Genomic DNA, 13823 nt, shown 5'->3' with positions numbered 1-13823 from the left:
AATAACTCTATTAAATGAGGTAGTGCATCATGCAAAACAATCACCACAGCATTGGAGCACTGGATAAGTTCAGTATTAAAATTCAAATGCAATCATAAAATACTGTAATTTTTTTGTTGGGTCCTCCGAAATACATAAATAGTATTATATCATTCAGAAACAGTCGATCGGGCCTCTCTTGGCAAACTAGCCATTCCATCATTTCCCCTTCATGTCAATCTAAAAAATAAATCAGATTTCACACACAAATGTATACCTGGATGTATAAAAATCATTTGACGGTTTTCAATGTAATATAATGAAGGTATTAAGTGCTAAAGTTTTGAAATGTTTATACTGTGACACGTGTAAATCCTGGTCCCTCCTCTGTCTGGGTCAGGTTGGCAGTCCCCTGCATGTGTTTGCATGTGTGGGAAAATATTGTCCGTGGGAATGTTGCAATACTGGGGTGATCCGCTGATCTTGATGTCAGTATCATGATCAGCTATCAGGACCTTTAATGCCAAGGTGTGTGTGTATGTTTTGAACCTTTTCTAGAAGGGTATAAAAGAATACATGTAATTTTTGGAGATGATTGTTTTTCTATTCTTTATCTGAAAATCTAAGTAACAATGGGTGCCATGTATTATTTGAGGGAAATTGGATGGAATTTTTTTATTTGGATATTCCAACACATTTTAATGAATAACAATAATGATATGGAGATCAGTTGTTACTCCTGTCTGAAACTGTCCATTTGCACATGTACAGTTTTTACATGAGTTTTTAAATAAAATTATTATTATAATCCCTGTTTTATCTGAAGAGTGTATTTGTGTGATTATCAGGTGCTGTCTGGAAGTGACAAACTTCTTATGTAAATTCATCAAGTCCCATAGCTGTGTTGGTGTAGATACCCTATTCTGAGAATTCCAGCAACAGCCTTGTAAGAAGCCAGCGCTTTGAGTTTGCAGAATGAATGAATGAGGTTAAACGAGTCGGCTTTCACAGGGAAAGCTAAACTTGTACCATAAGGTGGCCGTGTTGTGTAAAATAATTACGCTAAAGAACTTTGCACACTATTTTGCCCCAGAGTGGAGACTGTTATATTATGGGAAGGGGGATGCGATTCCTACATTCCCAGGCTATGTTCTCTTTCAGAGAATATTATTAGTACCCATTTCCCCTGATCAAAGTGTACAGTGCAAGTCAGTGCAGTGTCATGTGACACAAAGAGACGCGCGCAATTGGTTCAAAACCAGCCCGACACTTCCTGGGACAGTACGAAGTCGTTTCGCGCGGTGCCAACGAAATATTTGGTGATGGCAGGGCGTACAAAGAAAGAGAAGCTGGAATTAGTCACCCAGAAGATCAGACCGTTTCCCGATTTTCCGAGTAAAGGCATTCTGTTTAGGTAATCTGGGGTTTTGCTGTTCGAATAGCCTGCCTGCATGCTTGCCACATGACGACTGATCATGCAACACGGCACAGCACATGTCGTGCACATTTTCAATTAGCGTAGTTTTACGGGTGATGGTGGTGTGCTACTTAGCTTGCTAACGGAGTAGCTTCTTCGTGGAAAATTAAATCCGGCTACAGATTTCCTAAATATTACCTGTCTTGCATGATCTCCGATTTAGCTAGTTAATAAGAAGACTGCATGGAGTTCGCTAACGTGTTAGCACGCGTTGATGTTTGCGTTGCTCGGCGGCGGTGTCACGCCATATGTCTTCTTTACCATTCACAGAGATATTTGCCCCTTACTAAAAGATCCCGAAGCGCTAACTGCGGCTATTGATTTATTTGAAGAGCACGTAAAGGAAGCATACCCGCAGGTCCAGCAGATTGTGGGTAAGTTGTCTGCTCAGTACAAAGGTGAACTTAACAGACTAGCTTTTAGCGACGTGTGTAATGGGTAGCTGTTGTTATAGGTAGTATCCTTGCATGTGCATGCTGTACCTGGTTTGTATGTCTTCGTAATATTTGCTGAGAATGACTGGAGAGTGACGTTATAGCATCCACGGAACAGTTACACGACCCGAAGCAATGCGAGTAAAGTTTACTGACAGATTAAATTAACGTTACATGACTAAAGAGTACCTACGGCAGCTCTGCGCCCACTTGAAATTGAAATGTCCTGATGTGTAGGCTTGGATGCCCGTGGGTTTCTGTTTGGTCCTCTGCTGGCTCAGAGGCTAGGAGTGGGCTTTGCGCTGGTCCGGAAGAAAGGCAAACTCCCGGGACCTACTGTTTCTGTGGCCTATACCCTGGAGTACGGAAAGGTGAGGTTGGCACGTCACTGAGTGAAAATCCTTAAACTAGTCAGTGCCCTGTTGTTACTTCCATGGTGTAGTGTTTTTTTATTATTATTGTATAAAGAGGAAGTTGCTGCTGTTGCCATCAGTTCGTGTCAGTTTCTGTTTAACGCGCTCTCATCTTGAGAAATGCTGCACGTTCTATATTTGTCTCTGCCAGTTTTCTTTACATTACATTACATTACTGTCATTTGGCAGACACTCTTATCCTGAGTGACTTGCAATTTTTACATGTCATCATCCATTTATACAGCTGGATAATCACTGAGGCAATTGTGGATTAAGTACATTGTCCAAGCGTACAACAGCAGTGCCCCAGCAGGGAATCAAAACGGCAACCTTTTGGTTACAAGCCCTGCTCTTTACCCATATGCTACACTGCCCCCCTGTCTTTCTTGTTCTTCAGGCAGAGGTTGAGATCCAGGCAGATGCTGTGGATCCAGGACAGAAGGTCTTGCTTATTGATGACTTGCTGGCTACTGGAGGTGAGGCCGTGTTTGTGGAGCATAACTTGTTTGCTTAGCGTTTGCTGTTACCCATGGTAACCCACAGTTCTCGTGTTCAGCGTTTTAGCCATTAATAGAACAGGGTCACGATCCACCCAGGATCTGAACCACCAATTTTAAAGTCCAGTTGCCTAATGACTACAACACACTATCACCACAGTCAAAATGTAATTCATGCCACAAGGTACTCAATGACGTTGTATTGACTGTAGGAATTTCCAGGACTGCACATTGCAATCTTGGCTTGAAACCTCATGATTTTGTGCACCTCCTCTAATGAATCGTATGTTTTAAAATGTAACTGAATTGACAAAAAGCACCTACTTCCCATTTTGCATCGTGGATGCTGTCTATCACTTAGTGTGGAATGCATGAAGGAACTTGATTGGGCTTGCTGTAGAACATCTGAAGAGCAGTCTAATCACCAACACCAGTGGTGCCATATCCACAGAAGCTGTTGCCCATGTCACCATCTGACAGTCTGTCCTGTCTTCCTTCCCAGGAACACTGTTTGCAGCCTGTGAGCTCATGAAGAAGCAAAAAGCGGAGGTGCTGGGCTGCTTGGTGGTGGTCGAGCTGAGAGACCTGAACGGACTGGAAAGACTCAAACCCCATTCGGTGTTCTCCCTGGTGCAGTACTGATGTCCCGTCTGCATCTGCAGGCGTAACGGTTCGATTTTAGGGCTCTGGGAACACCGGTTAACCATTGTCCACTCCGTTCCTGCGATCTGTGTTCCAACACATTGTGTCAGAGAAATGCAAGATAGGACAATGTCACAGCGTAGGTTGTTTAAGGGGACATTTGCATGCACTTTACATCTTTACATAGGCAATTACAGACAATTACAGTTAAGTTGCTTTGATATGCACATTACTGTGTGTGTACTTACAGGACAAATTTCACATCAGAAGTGGAAGAATGCCTTTTTGCCCCTGCAGCGGGCCATGTTTTTACTTTACCATTCAACATTAGAATAGTAATAGCTCTTGTGACTTCCTTTACGCCTTAACCGAATGATTCCAGCCTTGATCATGACGTAATCCAGTCTTTGTTGTCTTAAAAACATAGGAACCTTCAAATGTTTGACCAGTTTGAACCTCAGTTTGATCAGTATAAAATGCAGGTGACAATGTGCTGGTTGTGCTCCATTTTGCTGTTAGAGACCAGGGGCTCAACTACCTCTTCCTTCAAACTGGATGTGTTTTACATGCTGTATGAATGAGCAGGTGTGAGTGTTGAAAAAGTGATGATTCTTTTTCTAAAAAACTGTTGCACTTGTACTGTTAAGTTCTTAAAGTGGTATTGTATTTGTAACCCACAACACTCAGTTAAGCCATTTAGGTTTTACACAATGCCAGTAATAAAATACTTGGATTAATGGAATGCACTGCCCCATAACCTTTCACCATTTCAAATGTTAAAAGGACAAACTGCGTGTCATATTCAGAGCATTCACAAGCACAGCTCTGAACTGAGGTTGAACAATCACTGCTAAATAAAGATCCTAAGCCACACTGTTGCCTCAGTTCTCATCCTGCTTTAAGATTATGGCTTCATTCAGTTTGAAAGTATAGAACTTGCTCACTTCAAAAGAACTATCACCTGGGTTAGCAAAAGGTTTACAGCTCAACAATCCATCACCCAGGTAATTTAAGAGTGTGGATTTTGTCTGTACAGTACATGTAATGTAAAGATGTTATGGTAGACAACACACACAACTGGCAATGCAAACTGCCTTTATTCTAGTTTCTCCCAAACAGAACCCATGGGGTCAAACTGAGTAACAAACTTTGCTAAATACAGGAACCAAGTTTTCTTTAGCGGGTGTACGGACTCAACACGCATCGCAGCAGATCCTTCCCTAAACAGCTTGAAACCTCTATGAAATGGTTACATCCAAACTTTAAAAACATGTAGTGCACAATTCACAGTGGAAAAACTACCCTAACCCACCTGAAAGACATATTTCAGTGAAGGGCTTCATCCTGCATCAGCACAAAGACCTAGTTAGAAATGCCCCTTGACACAAGTACTTCTAAAAATGTCCCTTACAAATTGTATTTAAAAAAAATTTTCACCTTGCGCCTCGTTTTACTTGCTGTTGTCAATGAGGTTTGGTACTATGGTACCATCTTTAGAAACAATCCAAGAAATGTTACACTGGTGCACCATTTTAGGTTTAACGTTGGTGGTGGTCCAAAAACACAGAGCTCAGAGCTTCTCCTCCTCTCTGGTCCTCTGGTTCAGTTTCTCTAGCACCATATTCAGATCTACTCTCTTGTCCAGCTTCAGATAAAAGTCCTTCCTGATTGGATGAATGGTCAGCCACTCAGGAGAAAGCTCTGCCAGGAGACGCAGATGTTTCTCCATCTCTCCTGAAATAAGACAGGCCAGGTTAGCTGGTTAGTTGAAGTCTTTTTGAGGGTTAGCAAGTTCTGAACTAAATACATAATTTGTACAAAGCCTTAGATCTCATGAAACAGTCTTATGCATTTTGAGTTTTTTTGGCTCCATGGGTTGCATTCATGCAGTCAGACTAAATCTGCAGGTGAGGACCATGCTGATAAGAGCGAATCAGGTACAAAGTTGGGTCATTCTAAAACAACTCCCCTTCCCACTTTCATCTTTGAAATACAGTACAAATGCGACCATGACCTCGATCCATCACTCCTGTTGTGGTCACGCTAATGACGGCTCTCAGTGACTGGGGTTGCTGTAGGCTCACCTGTGCTGAGGGCGGAGCGGTAACTGGCGATCATACGGCTGCACGCCACCTCCATAGTCAGAGCGGGCTTCTTCTCCGCCACAAAGACGTTACGTAGGATCCTGGCTAGCTCCCCCAGCCGTGACATCATCAGCAGGCGCTCCTCCTGTGCTGGGTTGCGGGTCATAGCAGCCTGGATCTTCTGCGCCTCCTTTGCCCTGATCTGACGTTTGAAAGGAGGACAGTCAGCAACTTAACCACATTGTAAGGGTACTGTGACCAGACATTCAGCTCCTTGTGCTTCACGCTGAAAGTTCCATGTCTACCATTGGTGAAGCTACAGGTGTTCTCATTTGCTGGCTTTGAACAGGAGTATGGTCTAACAAGCCACAGGTAACATAGAAACAGACAATACAGGAACCTTCTAGACAGAGGATGAATGAAATGCTTGAGGTGAATACCTGGTCATGAAGAGAATCTATGGATCAACCCATCGCTCTACGGTCATGTTGTGGCTGTTTCAGAATTTACTTTACGTTTAAGACACTGACATAGTTTGACAGTTGTGTACACCTGTCTGTGTTCACCTCATGTCTAAATTCTCACATTAAAATGTTTCTGCACCAAAACATACCCAAAACTGAGTATCAGTGCATGCATGGAGTTTACACAAATGTAGCCTTCTCAAGAGGGGAAAGGCAGTGGGACATACCCTCTCCAGTAGGGACTGGGAGACTCCTTTTAGAGCACTGGGGGTGTCAGTGGGGCCCTTTGGTGTTTTTGGAGTAGAGTCCTGCTCCTCTTGTGCATTGGCTGTCTCTGCGGTCTTAAGGGCCATGTTAGCGAGGGCCTTTTCCATCTGAAAACAGCCAAACACATGCACTGGGAACTGTAACAGGCAAAAACTGAACAAACCTGTAAAAGCTTGCCATTGAATTTTAATGCGTTTATGTTCTTGATTCAATATATGAATGCTATGTTTTACATAAATATTTTTCTACTCCTGTTATTCCATCAATTTTACTCTGAACCATGTCTCAACTTTGTATTGAGCAGGCAGATATTATCATAGTTATAGTTCATCTTTACAGGAACATTGCTGATCACGTGGTATATACAGTGGTGTTAAGTGGTGCTTTGTTGTGAAATTCTACAGAACACATTACAGTGATATTAACAAGTGGCAAACTTCAGTTATACCTGCTGCAGGGATCAGGCAGTGAACACATTACCTTGGGTGTCATCATGGAGCGGGCCTTGTCCAGGACCTCCTGGGCCGTGGTCAGTTTGTCCGTCTGTGGAGGCTGTGGCAGTTCGCTGGCTGGGATATCCGGGACCTCATCCACGTTGAAGCGAGGATGCCAGCGAGTTAATTTATCATCGGGGACACTGAGGGGAGGGTTCATGGACGCCAGGAACACCTGCAATAAGACGGCAATGTGGCGTAGTGGTGAGAAGCAGGGCTCGTAGCAGAAAGGTTGCCGGTTCGATTTCCCCAGGGCACTGCTGCTGCACTCTTGGGCAAGATTCTTAATCCAGAATGGCCATAGTAAATATCCAACTGTATAAATGAACATTCATAAATTGCAAATGATGTAAGTAGCTCTGTATAAGAGTGTCTGCTACATGGCAATGAGGTAATGTAAAGATGACTGTTTGGTTCTAAACTTTAGTAACTGTGCCCACCCTCTCAAAAGCAACCACTGTCCTCCGACTGCCCAACAGCATCATCACTCACCTTGTGGTGCTGTTTCACAACATTGACTAGATTTTGATGGAAGATGTGTCTTCTCTCCAGCAGGCAAGAGGCAGAGAGCTGCGGTCGCAAACCGCTCTTCTCTGAAAAAGCAAAGAGACCAATAAATCAGCAAGACCACCAAACAATGTCTGGATCATATTTTTTCAAAAAAAAAAAAAACACACTTAACATTTCAGGTTTTAAATAAATATGCACATCGAGTGAACATTGCATTTTTTTGTATAGAGACAGGCAAAGCTTAAATCAAAACGCTTACCTTCAATAACAGGCTCCATCGTCAGCTGGTAGCTTGACTTCTTCGCTGTGGCACTGAAGGTGGGGATGTTCCTCTCCTGGCGGAAAGTGTAGGCCAAGGGGTACACAGTCTTAATTTGGCCCACGTGGTTCTCCTCAAACCTCCTGCACACAAAGGACAGTGATCAGTTTAACAGTCAAACCAAACAAGCTGAGGACAAGAGTTTGATGTGAGTTGAAGTGTCTATGGCACTCCTTAACTGGCTGGTCTACATGTCTCCAGAACACTCTGTCGGCAGTCCCTTACTTGTGCATCATGTCCTGGACGCCCTGCTTGACTTTGGCGAAGGTGACCGTTTCGGAGCGGTTGAAGAGCATGCCCACGATGGTGTCCATGCTGCGGAACATCTCAGCCAGCACCTTGTACTTGTACGGCAGAGAGAGGCCTGGTGGGACATCCTGGGCAAGGGTGTGGTAGCGCTGATATGCTGGCACATTCTCACTGTGTGGGGCAGAGAAGAGGCAGACTTTTCAGTGCACGATGGACCAGCTGAAACAGGAAGAGGGGCTGTGCTTGGCCCCGGCTTTCCCCAAACAGGAGCGTTTTACAGTGCAGAAAAACCCATAGGTATGACCACATTTCCTGCCAAAACAAGTATAATGAAATATTTGCCACTTAAGCACACTGCTCAAACAGCCGTCTGACTTCAGACAAAGGCCTTATTGTACTGAATGTAAGTACTCTGACTGCGTGGGAAATGTTTTATGAGTCCATAAGACTCCACCCCCCACCTGCACAACCTGACAGCACTGTGAAAGGGAGAAACCTCATTTTCTCTTCAATTAGCAGTCTAGATCATTTTGAAAAATCTGCAGGTAATAAGCCATTTAGCCTGTTAAATTTACTTAACAGCTAATCATAAACCATTAAAAAAAGCTGGTGGTAAAGTCTGGACAATGGGAACCCCATCTATGTGAAACAGACTGCAGGGCTGTCTGAACAGGCCCTACTACCTGGCACATGCCAGCCTGGTTTTAAACAGAAGGAGAAGCTCATGGGTATGCACAGGGTAAATCCAGCCTTTAGGAACGTACCTCTCCTTATTCTCTCGCCCCGTTTCCTCCTCCGCAGATTTCGCCTTCTGGGCCAACTTCTCCTCCTTGCGTTGCTGCGCCCGCGCTCCCAGCTCCCGGGCACGCGCCAGCGTGGCCTTCAGCTCCGCGGAGGAGGGACGCGGGCCCGGGGCCGGCAGGGGCATCGCCTTCCCCTGCTCCTGGATCTTCTGGAGGCGAGCCTTGAGTGCCGCCACATCCTCTTTGGAGAAGGTCTGGTGGTAAAGCAACACCGGTGTTTAATTAGCTGATCCTTCATCATTACCAACATATCGATAGAAAGACTTTTCTATTAAAGCTAGAGAAAAAAAATAATATGATGACAATAATAAAATGATAATAATAAATGATAAAGAGCAGTGTGAAGTTCACGTAACATTGGCTGTGTTCGGACGTGAACACGCCTTTATACCTTGCTCTTTACTGCTGTGTGTGATAGATTGTCCGCGGCCTGCCGGTTGCCCGCGGGAGAGGAGCTGTCGCTGCGGTTCACCTGGTTCTTCACCTCCTTATCTTCGGGCAGCAGGCTGGATGGCTGCAATGTGGACGACTTACTTTTGGGCCTGGGTACCTATAACAGATTAAAAAAGGCGTCAGTCTCACCGCCAGCAAAGCGTTCAATAATGAGCTCTCAATCGCATCAGCGGCTCTAAGTGATTCATCATTTCTACCATTCTACACAAATATCTGTAGAACAGCAGAAATCAGGCCAACTTCACATGCTAGCTGGCTTCCACACAAACTTGCAGATTTGCATGAGGCTAACTAGGTTAGCTAGCCAAGTAGTCGAACAGCTGTTAGTGGGACAAACATGGCCTCGCTTGAAGTCAACGCGTAATCGCGTGAAGTAGTTTGCTGGCTACAAAAAGTAAACACAGCACATCACCAACACTTGACCAATTGTTCCATATCACATAGTTCCACATTTTAAATAGCATGAATATAGCTGGCTAGCTAGCCAGCAAGTTACCTGTTCTCCGTCTTTAGGAAGAATAAGCTTTTTCCTGGCCGATTTTTTCTCGGTTTTCTGCTCCACAGTTTTGGGTGCTTGGACACCCTCCTCGCCCGACTCGACTCGGAGTCGTTTCTTCGCCGAACTGTGCCCGGCTGTAGCGGAAAACACCGCAGATCCGAGGTCGAACTCGGCCTCTGAGGACCTGCGTTTGGGGGTACGTGGACTCCGGAGTGTTTGTTCCGGAGGTTCTGCGGACGCCGCGTCGGTAGCTACCTTCAGATCATCCACAGGGACAGGCTCGTTCGCGACTTTCTCCAGTTCCTCCTGAACATATTTTTTGGACCGTGTGGATCTTGCAGTAGTTGGCCTTGATACGGTTTTTGATTTCGATCGAGTAGTTCCTGCATTTTCCCTCTTTTTAACCGCTACCGTCGATACCTCAGTGTCTACATAAATGTGCGGTTTATCTTGTTTGGTCCGCAGAACCCTATCAATCCCAGCTTTTTTGCTTTGAGAAAAGAAATCGGTCACACGAGCCTGAGACATTATTTAGTCCCGACGTTTCGAATTTATATTTTACGTCCAATAACAACAAAAAAAAGCTAAGAACAACGTCTAAGTAACTACCTACAAATAAATAGCAATGCTCGTCACAGAATGCAAGTCCGATCACAACGACATATTCCCTCTCGCTGCCGTACCGGAAGCCACCAGAAGGGAAATAGAACAAACTTTCGCGCGAAACTGACCCACGTGATTTTTATGGGCAGTCCTAGCGCCCATAGACACGCCCTCTTTCACCTTTCAGACTGGTATGGAGAGGGGAGATGATGACTTTTTTTTGTGTTGACCCCTTGGGGAAAATGACTTTTTTGCTTCAATAACAAGCCGTAAATCTGGAACATTTATTTATGTACCGGAGTAAGATATTATTTTTTACAAGATAATAATAATGTATTACCTTGAGGCATTTTAGAACAAATACGTTGTATTTTCACAACTCTGCCCTCACTGTGAACCATTACGATGGCACATTGAGAATCAAGGATGTTCTGGGAAATAAGTTGTGCGTGTAATTCGTAAAAGATGGCGAAAATGTGCTGTACATGCTAATACTGTACAACAATTAGCTGAAGGAAAATTCAGATTCTAATCACTACCACATTTCAGCTCCCTTCTTAGTGGTAAAACACCAGTTGATGTTGTCGATGGCCTTAGCCAGAGTTACCATAAAATCAAATTTCATAAGCGCACTGTAATAAAACCACAAGAACAACACGCCGTACGGAAAACGCGAGAGCTCTCAAGAACTACAGGCTGTTAGTCCATCGCACTGTGTTGTACTAACCAGTTCCCTACATAATACCGACTAAGCGCTACTATGTCGAAACATTTCAGCAACGAATGTCAAAAAAGTTGCTCTACCAGAGCGCCTGAACACCTGAGATGGGAAAAGTACCCTAAAATAATACCCAGGACAAGGCCGAATTTAAGCGCTATAACGAGACAGGGAAACCAAGAGATTGTTTTTTTTTTATATTTGTTATTGATTAACTACTAGGGTGGGAAGGATACAATCTTACTTTACGTCGCCCCACTTTGTACCGCTAGATGGCACCATTGTACAATAATGTCGATACATGGCGAGTCGCGTGCGTCTGCATAGTACTGAGATCCCTCGCCCTGTAAAAGCAAGGTTAAGAACATACCTATAGAGAGAGGAAGAATATGTGGTGGCATAAAAAATCGGTAGATAGTGGTAGAAATTCTGAGTGTGCACACAACATTTTCAAGAATGTTAAGGTATATTTCTCATTGAAACAGCGGCTATTTTCTGTAAACACACGTTGCATGTCAATACGTCTGTTTAATTATGTTTGCGTCTACTAGAAAATATTAGCAAGTAAGTAAGGGCATTGCCCACTAGTTTATAAAATCTGTTTTGTTTTCAGTGAGGTATCCAGGTGTATAACTATTTTTGTTCTCGTTTAAGTAAATTCGTCGCTATCTGTAAATTTGATTTGGTCAAAATAAAAAAATAAAAACAACGAGTGTTTTGCAAAGTTGTAGCGAGCTGTAGCAACGAATATCATTTTGGCTTTGCAATAGGCCTAATCTTTTGAACACACTTGGAGAAAGTAGCATTGCTGCGCGTAAACTACACCGAAGGAGGAATTCCAGTCGGTTTCAGAGAAAGTTGAAGTGGGCGCTCCTTCGCTGTGGGTGTAACTTTGTTAAAGGCATCAAAGTGGGAGTTGCTGTAGTAGCTAGTAAAAGCACTTGCACTTTGCAGTCGGGCGAGACCGGAATATCTAAACATAAATGCAGCCAATAACTCACTAAATATAAGCCGCGAGACCAGCTTTGGTTTAATACTAATGAACAGAACAGCTATGGAAGAGGGATACCTTAGAACAGTAAAAGGGCGAAGTTTGAACAAACTGAATGAACAGTACGACTGTTGCCGCGCTGGTGAATCACTTTTTCCATGAAGATATAGTTTTACGGGGAATATTCTTGCGACTTTTGTAAGGAGCATAACATTGACTCTTAAAAAAGATTTATAGACATTGTATGCTAGTGTGGAGAAGGTTACTCTACCAACAGGTAGAAATGTCATCTGGATAAACTAAACGATGGGCTGGATATGACAACTGTTCTGGAAGTTATGAAGTGAACGTTTTACTCCGAAGTAGTAGATTTGCTCCAGAATGGAGTGACTCTCCGTATTACAGTAAACTGGCCATCCACAGACCACTTTAAACCTTTGGACATGAACATTTGTCAAGATTTGGATCGGTTTTGTCTGATTTAGTGGAATTTGAAGTTTCGTCGAGCAATGCTTGTGAAGAAATAGTTTGTGGAGTGCTCTCGGGACGCGCATATGGAGCTCCAGGTGGTGTGTGGATTGCTCTGTTGCTTTCTTCTGCCGACTTTCTTACTCGCAGGTGAGAGATTTGTTTTTGAAAATAAGGTGGGAAAAGAACTTAAACATTTGACTCACGACTCTTTTGTACTGAGCTCAGATGATCAAAGCAAACGTAGTTAAATACGTCGATTGATCTTACTGCCTTTCCTTAGTTTCGCTTGAACTGAAATGCAATACAAAAATAAATTATGCACTACTGGAGGCGAAAACGACAGGTCTGCCGCATCGTGTTGCATATTATGCTAAACCTCAATCACAAGAGCCGCCGCTGCTGCTGTTGCTATTTATGGTTGTTTGCTGTCTGTTTAGAGTATTTATTTTCCGAATTATTAGCTTACACTTTTGAAGCGACGTAATAGTAGGAAGTCAACTTGTTATTATCAAAGCTCTTTACTCTGTCATCACCTTACGAAGGGTATGCTGAAATACAACGTACAAGTATATGGTCCTCTGGCAATGTGAGTTTGTTGGTATTGCACAGTAACTTTAAGACAGAGTTTAGCTTACTACATAAATGTCTATCAGTATCTGTGCAGCTTTTCTTCTCTAGGTGATAAATCATGGACATATTTGCAACAGGTTTTAAAGTTCAGAGCGAGGCCTATTCAAGCGTTAAACTCGCTGTCGTGAATGGACAAAGATAAGACAGAGACTCGGAATTTAATCAGGCGAGCAGGCGTTCTTGGGCCATTGTGAGATCTGTGGTTGTGAAGTGATTACAAAGTGATTGTCTCAGGCTAGTGTTCTGTGTGATAATCTTCCATCTGTTCTGTGAACGCCTCTGATTTTTGCTTCCCCCATCAGGGATTCTCTCTGGCCGGAGTACATTTGGCTTTGGCGAAAGGGCTATTAGAGCACCTTGGTGTAGATGTGATAAGCCAGCTACTGACAAGCAGATACACTCCTGCTGGGTTTCTGCCTCTATTAAGAACTTGTAAAGGTCCTTCTAAAAATGGCAATGTATAAAGCTGCTCAGACCGTAAACATAACAAAAATATGACCGTTTTATTCGAAGGTTAAAGGATCCAGAGGGTTAAGATGGTACTAACTGTTTGTGCCATTCTTCAAAGCTTATTTACCATATCCATCACATGGATGTTATATCATCACAGTTTTAGGGACTGTACAAAGAGATGGACCACTTATTTTACTGAAAATGTTAAAGGTTGACCTGCTATTTGTCAAGTTAAAATCAGCTGTTGAAGTTGCTAAAGCCACAGTTCAGTTAAGGTCTTGGAAGACAAGGTTTAAAAAACAAATTAGTTGGAAAGAATTTCTGATTGAAAGGACATGTATTTGAGTGCATCTATGCTTGTGTTGTGTATAGC

General features: G+C 43.4%; 3 protein-coding genes across 3 annotated transcripts in view; 2 read left to right on the top strand and 1 right to left on the bottom strand.

The window, feature by feature from the left end:
- Window positions 1–1249: 1249 nt before the first annotated feature.
- aprt (adenine phosphoribosyltransferase) lies at window positions 1250–4309 on the top strand. The gene is made up of 5 exons (XM_036544324.1): window positions 1250–1393; window positions 1727–1830; window positions 2128–2261; window positions 2701–2779; window positions 3303–4309. Exons 1-5 carry the CDS (start codon window positions 1302–1304, stop codon window positions 3440–3442), a joined length of 549 nt encoding a protein of 182 aa, XP_036400217.1. The 5' UTR covers window positions 1250–1301; the 3' UTR covers window positions 3443–4309.
- Window positions 4310–4964: 655 nt separating this feature from the next.
- cdt1 (chromatin licensing and DNA replication factor 1) lies at window positions 4965–10112 on the bottom strand. The gene is made up of 10 exons (XM_036544202.1): window positions 9582–10112; window positions 9024–9182; window positions 8594–8826; window positions 7806–8000; window positions 7521–7663; window positions 7244–7344; window positions 6738–6926; window positions 6218–6364; window positions 5527–5728; window positions 4965–5176 (listed from the first exon to the last, which is right to left on the bottom strand). The coding sequence occupies exons 1-10, from the start codon at window positions 10110–10112 to the stop codon at window positions 5013–5015; spliced, it is 2064 nt and encodes a 687-aa protein (XP_036400095.1). The 3' UTR covers window positions 4965–5012.
- A 1726-nt stretch (window positions 10113–11838) lies between these two features.
- piezo1 (piezo-type mechanosensitive ion channel component 1) overlaps window positions 11839–13823 on the top strand; it is a 72682-nt gene continuing 70697 nt past the window's right edge. The window contains exon 1 of the mRNA XM_036544326.1: window positions 11839–12514. Within this exon, the coding sequence (XP_036400219.1) occupies window positions 12451–12514 (64 nt within the window). The 5' untranslated portion in view covers window positions 11839–12450. The remainder of the gene's footprint in view (window positions 12515–13823) is intronic.

This window comes from Megalops cyprinoides, chromosome 13 (genome assembly GCF_013368585.1).
Source record: "Megalops cyprinoides isolate fMegCyp1 chromosome 13, fMegCyp1.pri, whole genome shotgun sequence".
Lineage (NCBI taxonomy): Eukaryota > Metazoa > Chordata > Actinopteri > Elopiformes > Megalopidae > Megalops > Megalops cyprinoides.
Note: the sequence above shows the minus strand (reverse complement) of the source record. Positions and strands in the feature narration are given on the sequence as shown.

What these genes read in the sequence shown, in the direction of transcription:
- aprt (XM_036544324.1), top strand. Translation starts at nt 1,302, where the DNA reads ATGGCAGGGCGTACAAAGAAAGAGAAGCTGGAATTAGTCACCCAGAAG. An exon ending in ATACCCTGGAGTACGGAAAG is followed by an intron (nt 2,262 to 2,700) that starts GTGAGGTTGGCA and finishes CTTGTTCTTCAG; the next exon opens with GCAGAGGTTGAGATCCAGGC. An exon ending in TGACTTGCTGGCTACTGGAG is followed by an intron (nt 2,780 to 3,302) that starts GTGAGGCCGTGT and finishes CTTCCTTCCCAG; the next exon opens with GAACACTGTTTGCAGCCTGT.
- cdt1 (XM_036544202.1), bottom strand. Translation starts at nt 10,112, where the DNA reads ATGTCTCAGGCTCGTGTGACCGATTTCTTTTCTCAAAGCAAAAAAGCT. An exon ending in GTCCAGGACATGATGCACAA is followed by an intron (nt 7,664 to 7,805) that starts GTAAGGGACTGC and finishes CTTTGTGTGCAG; the next exon opens with GAGGTTTGAGGAGAACCACG. An exon ending in TTGTGAAACAGCACCACAAG is followed by an intron (nt 6,927 to 7,243) that starts GTGAGTGATGAT and finishes GTCTTATTGCAG; the next exon opens with GTGTTCCTGGCGTCCATGAA.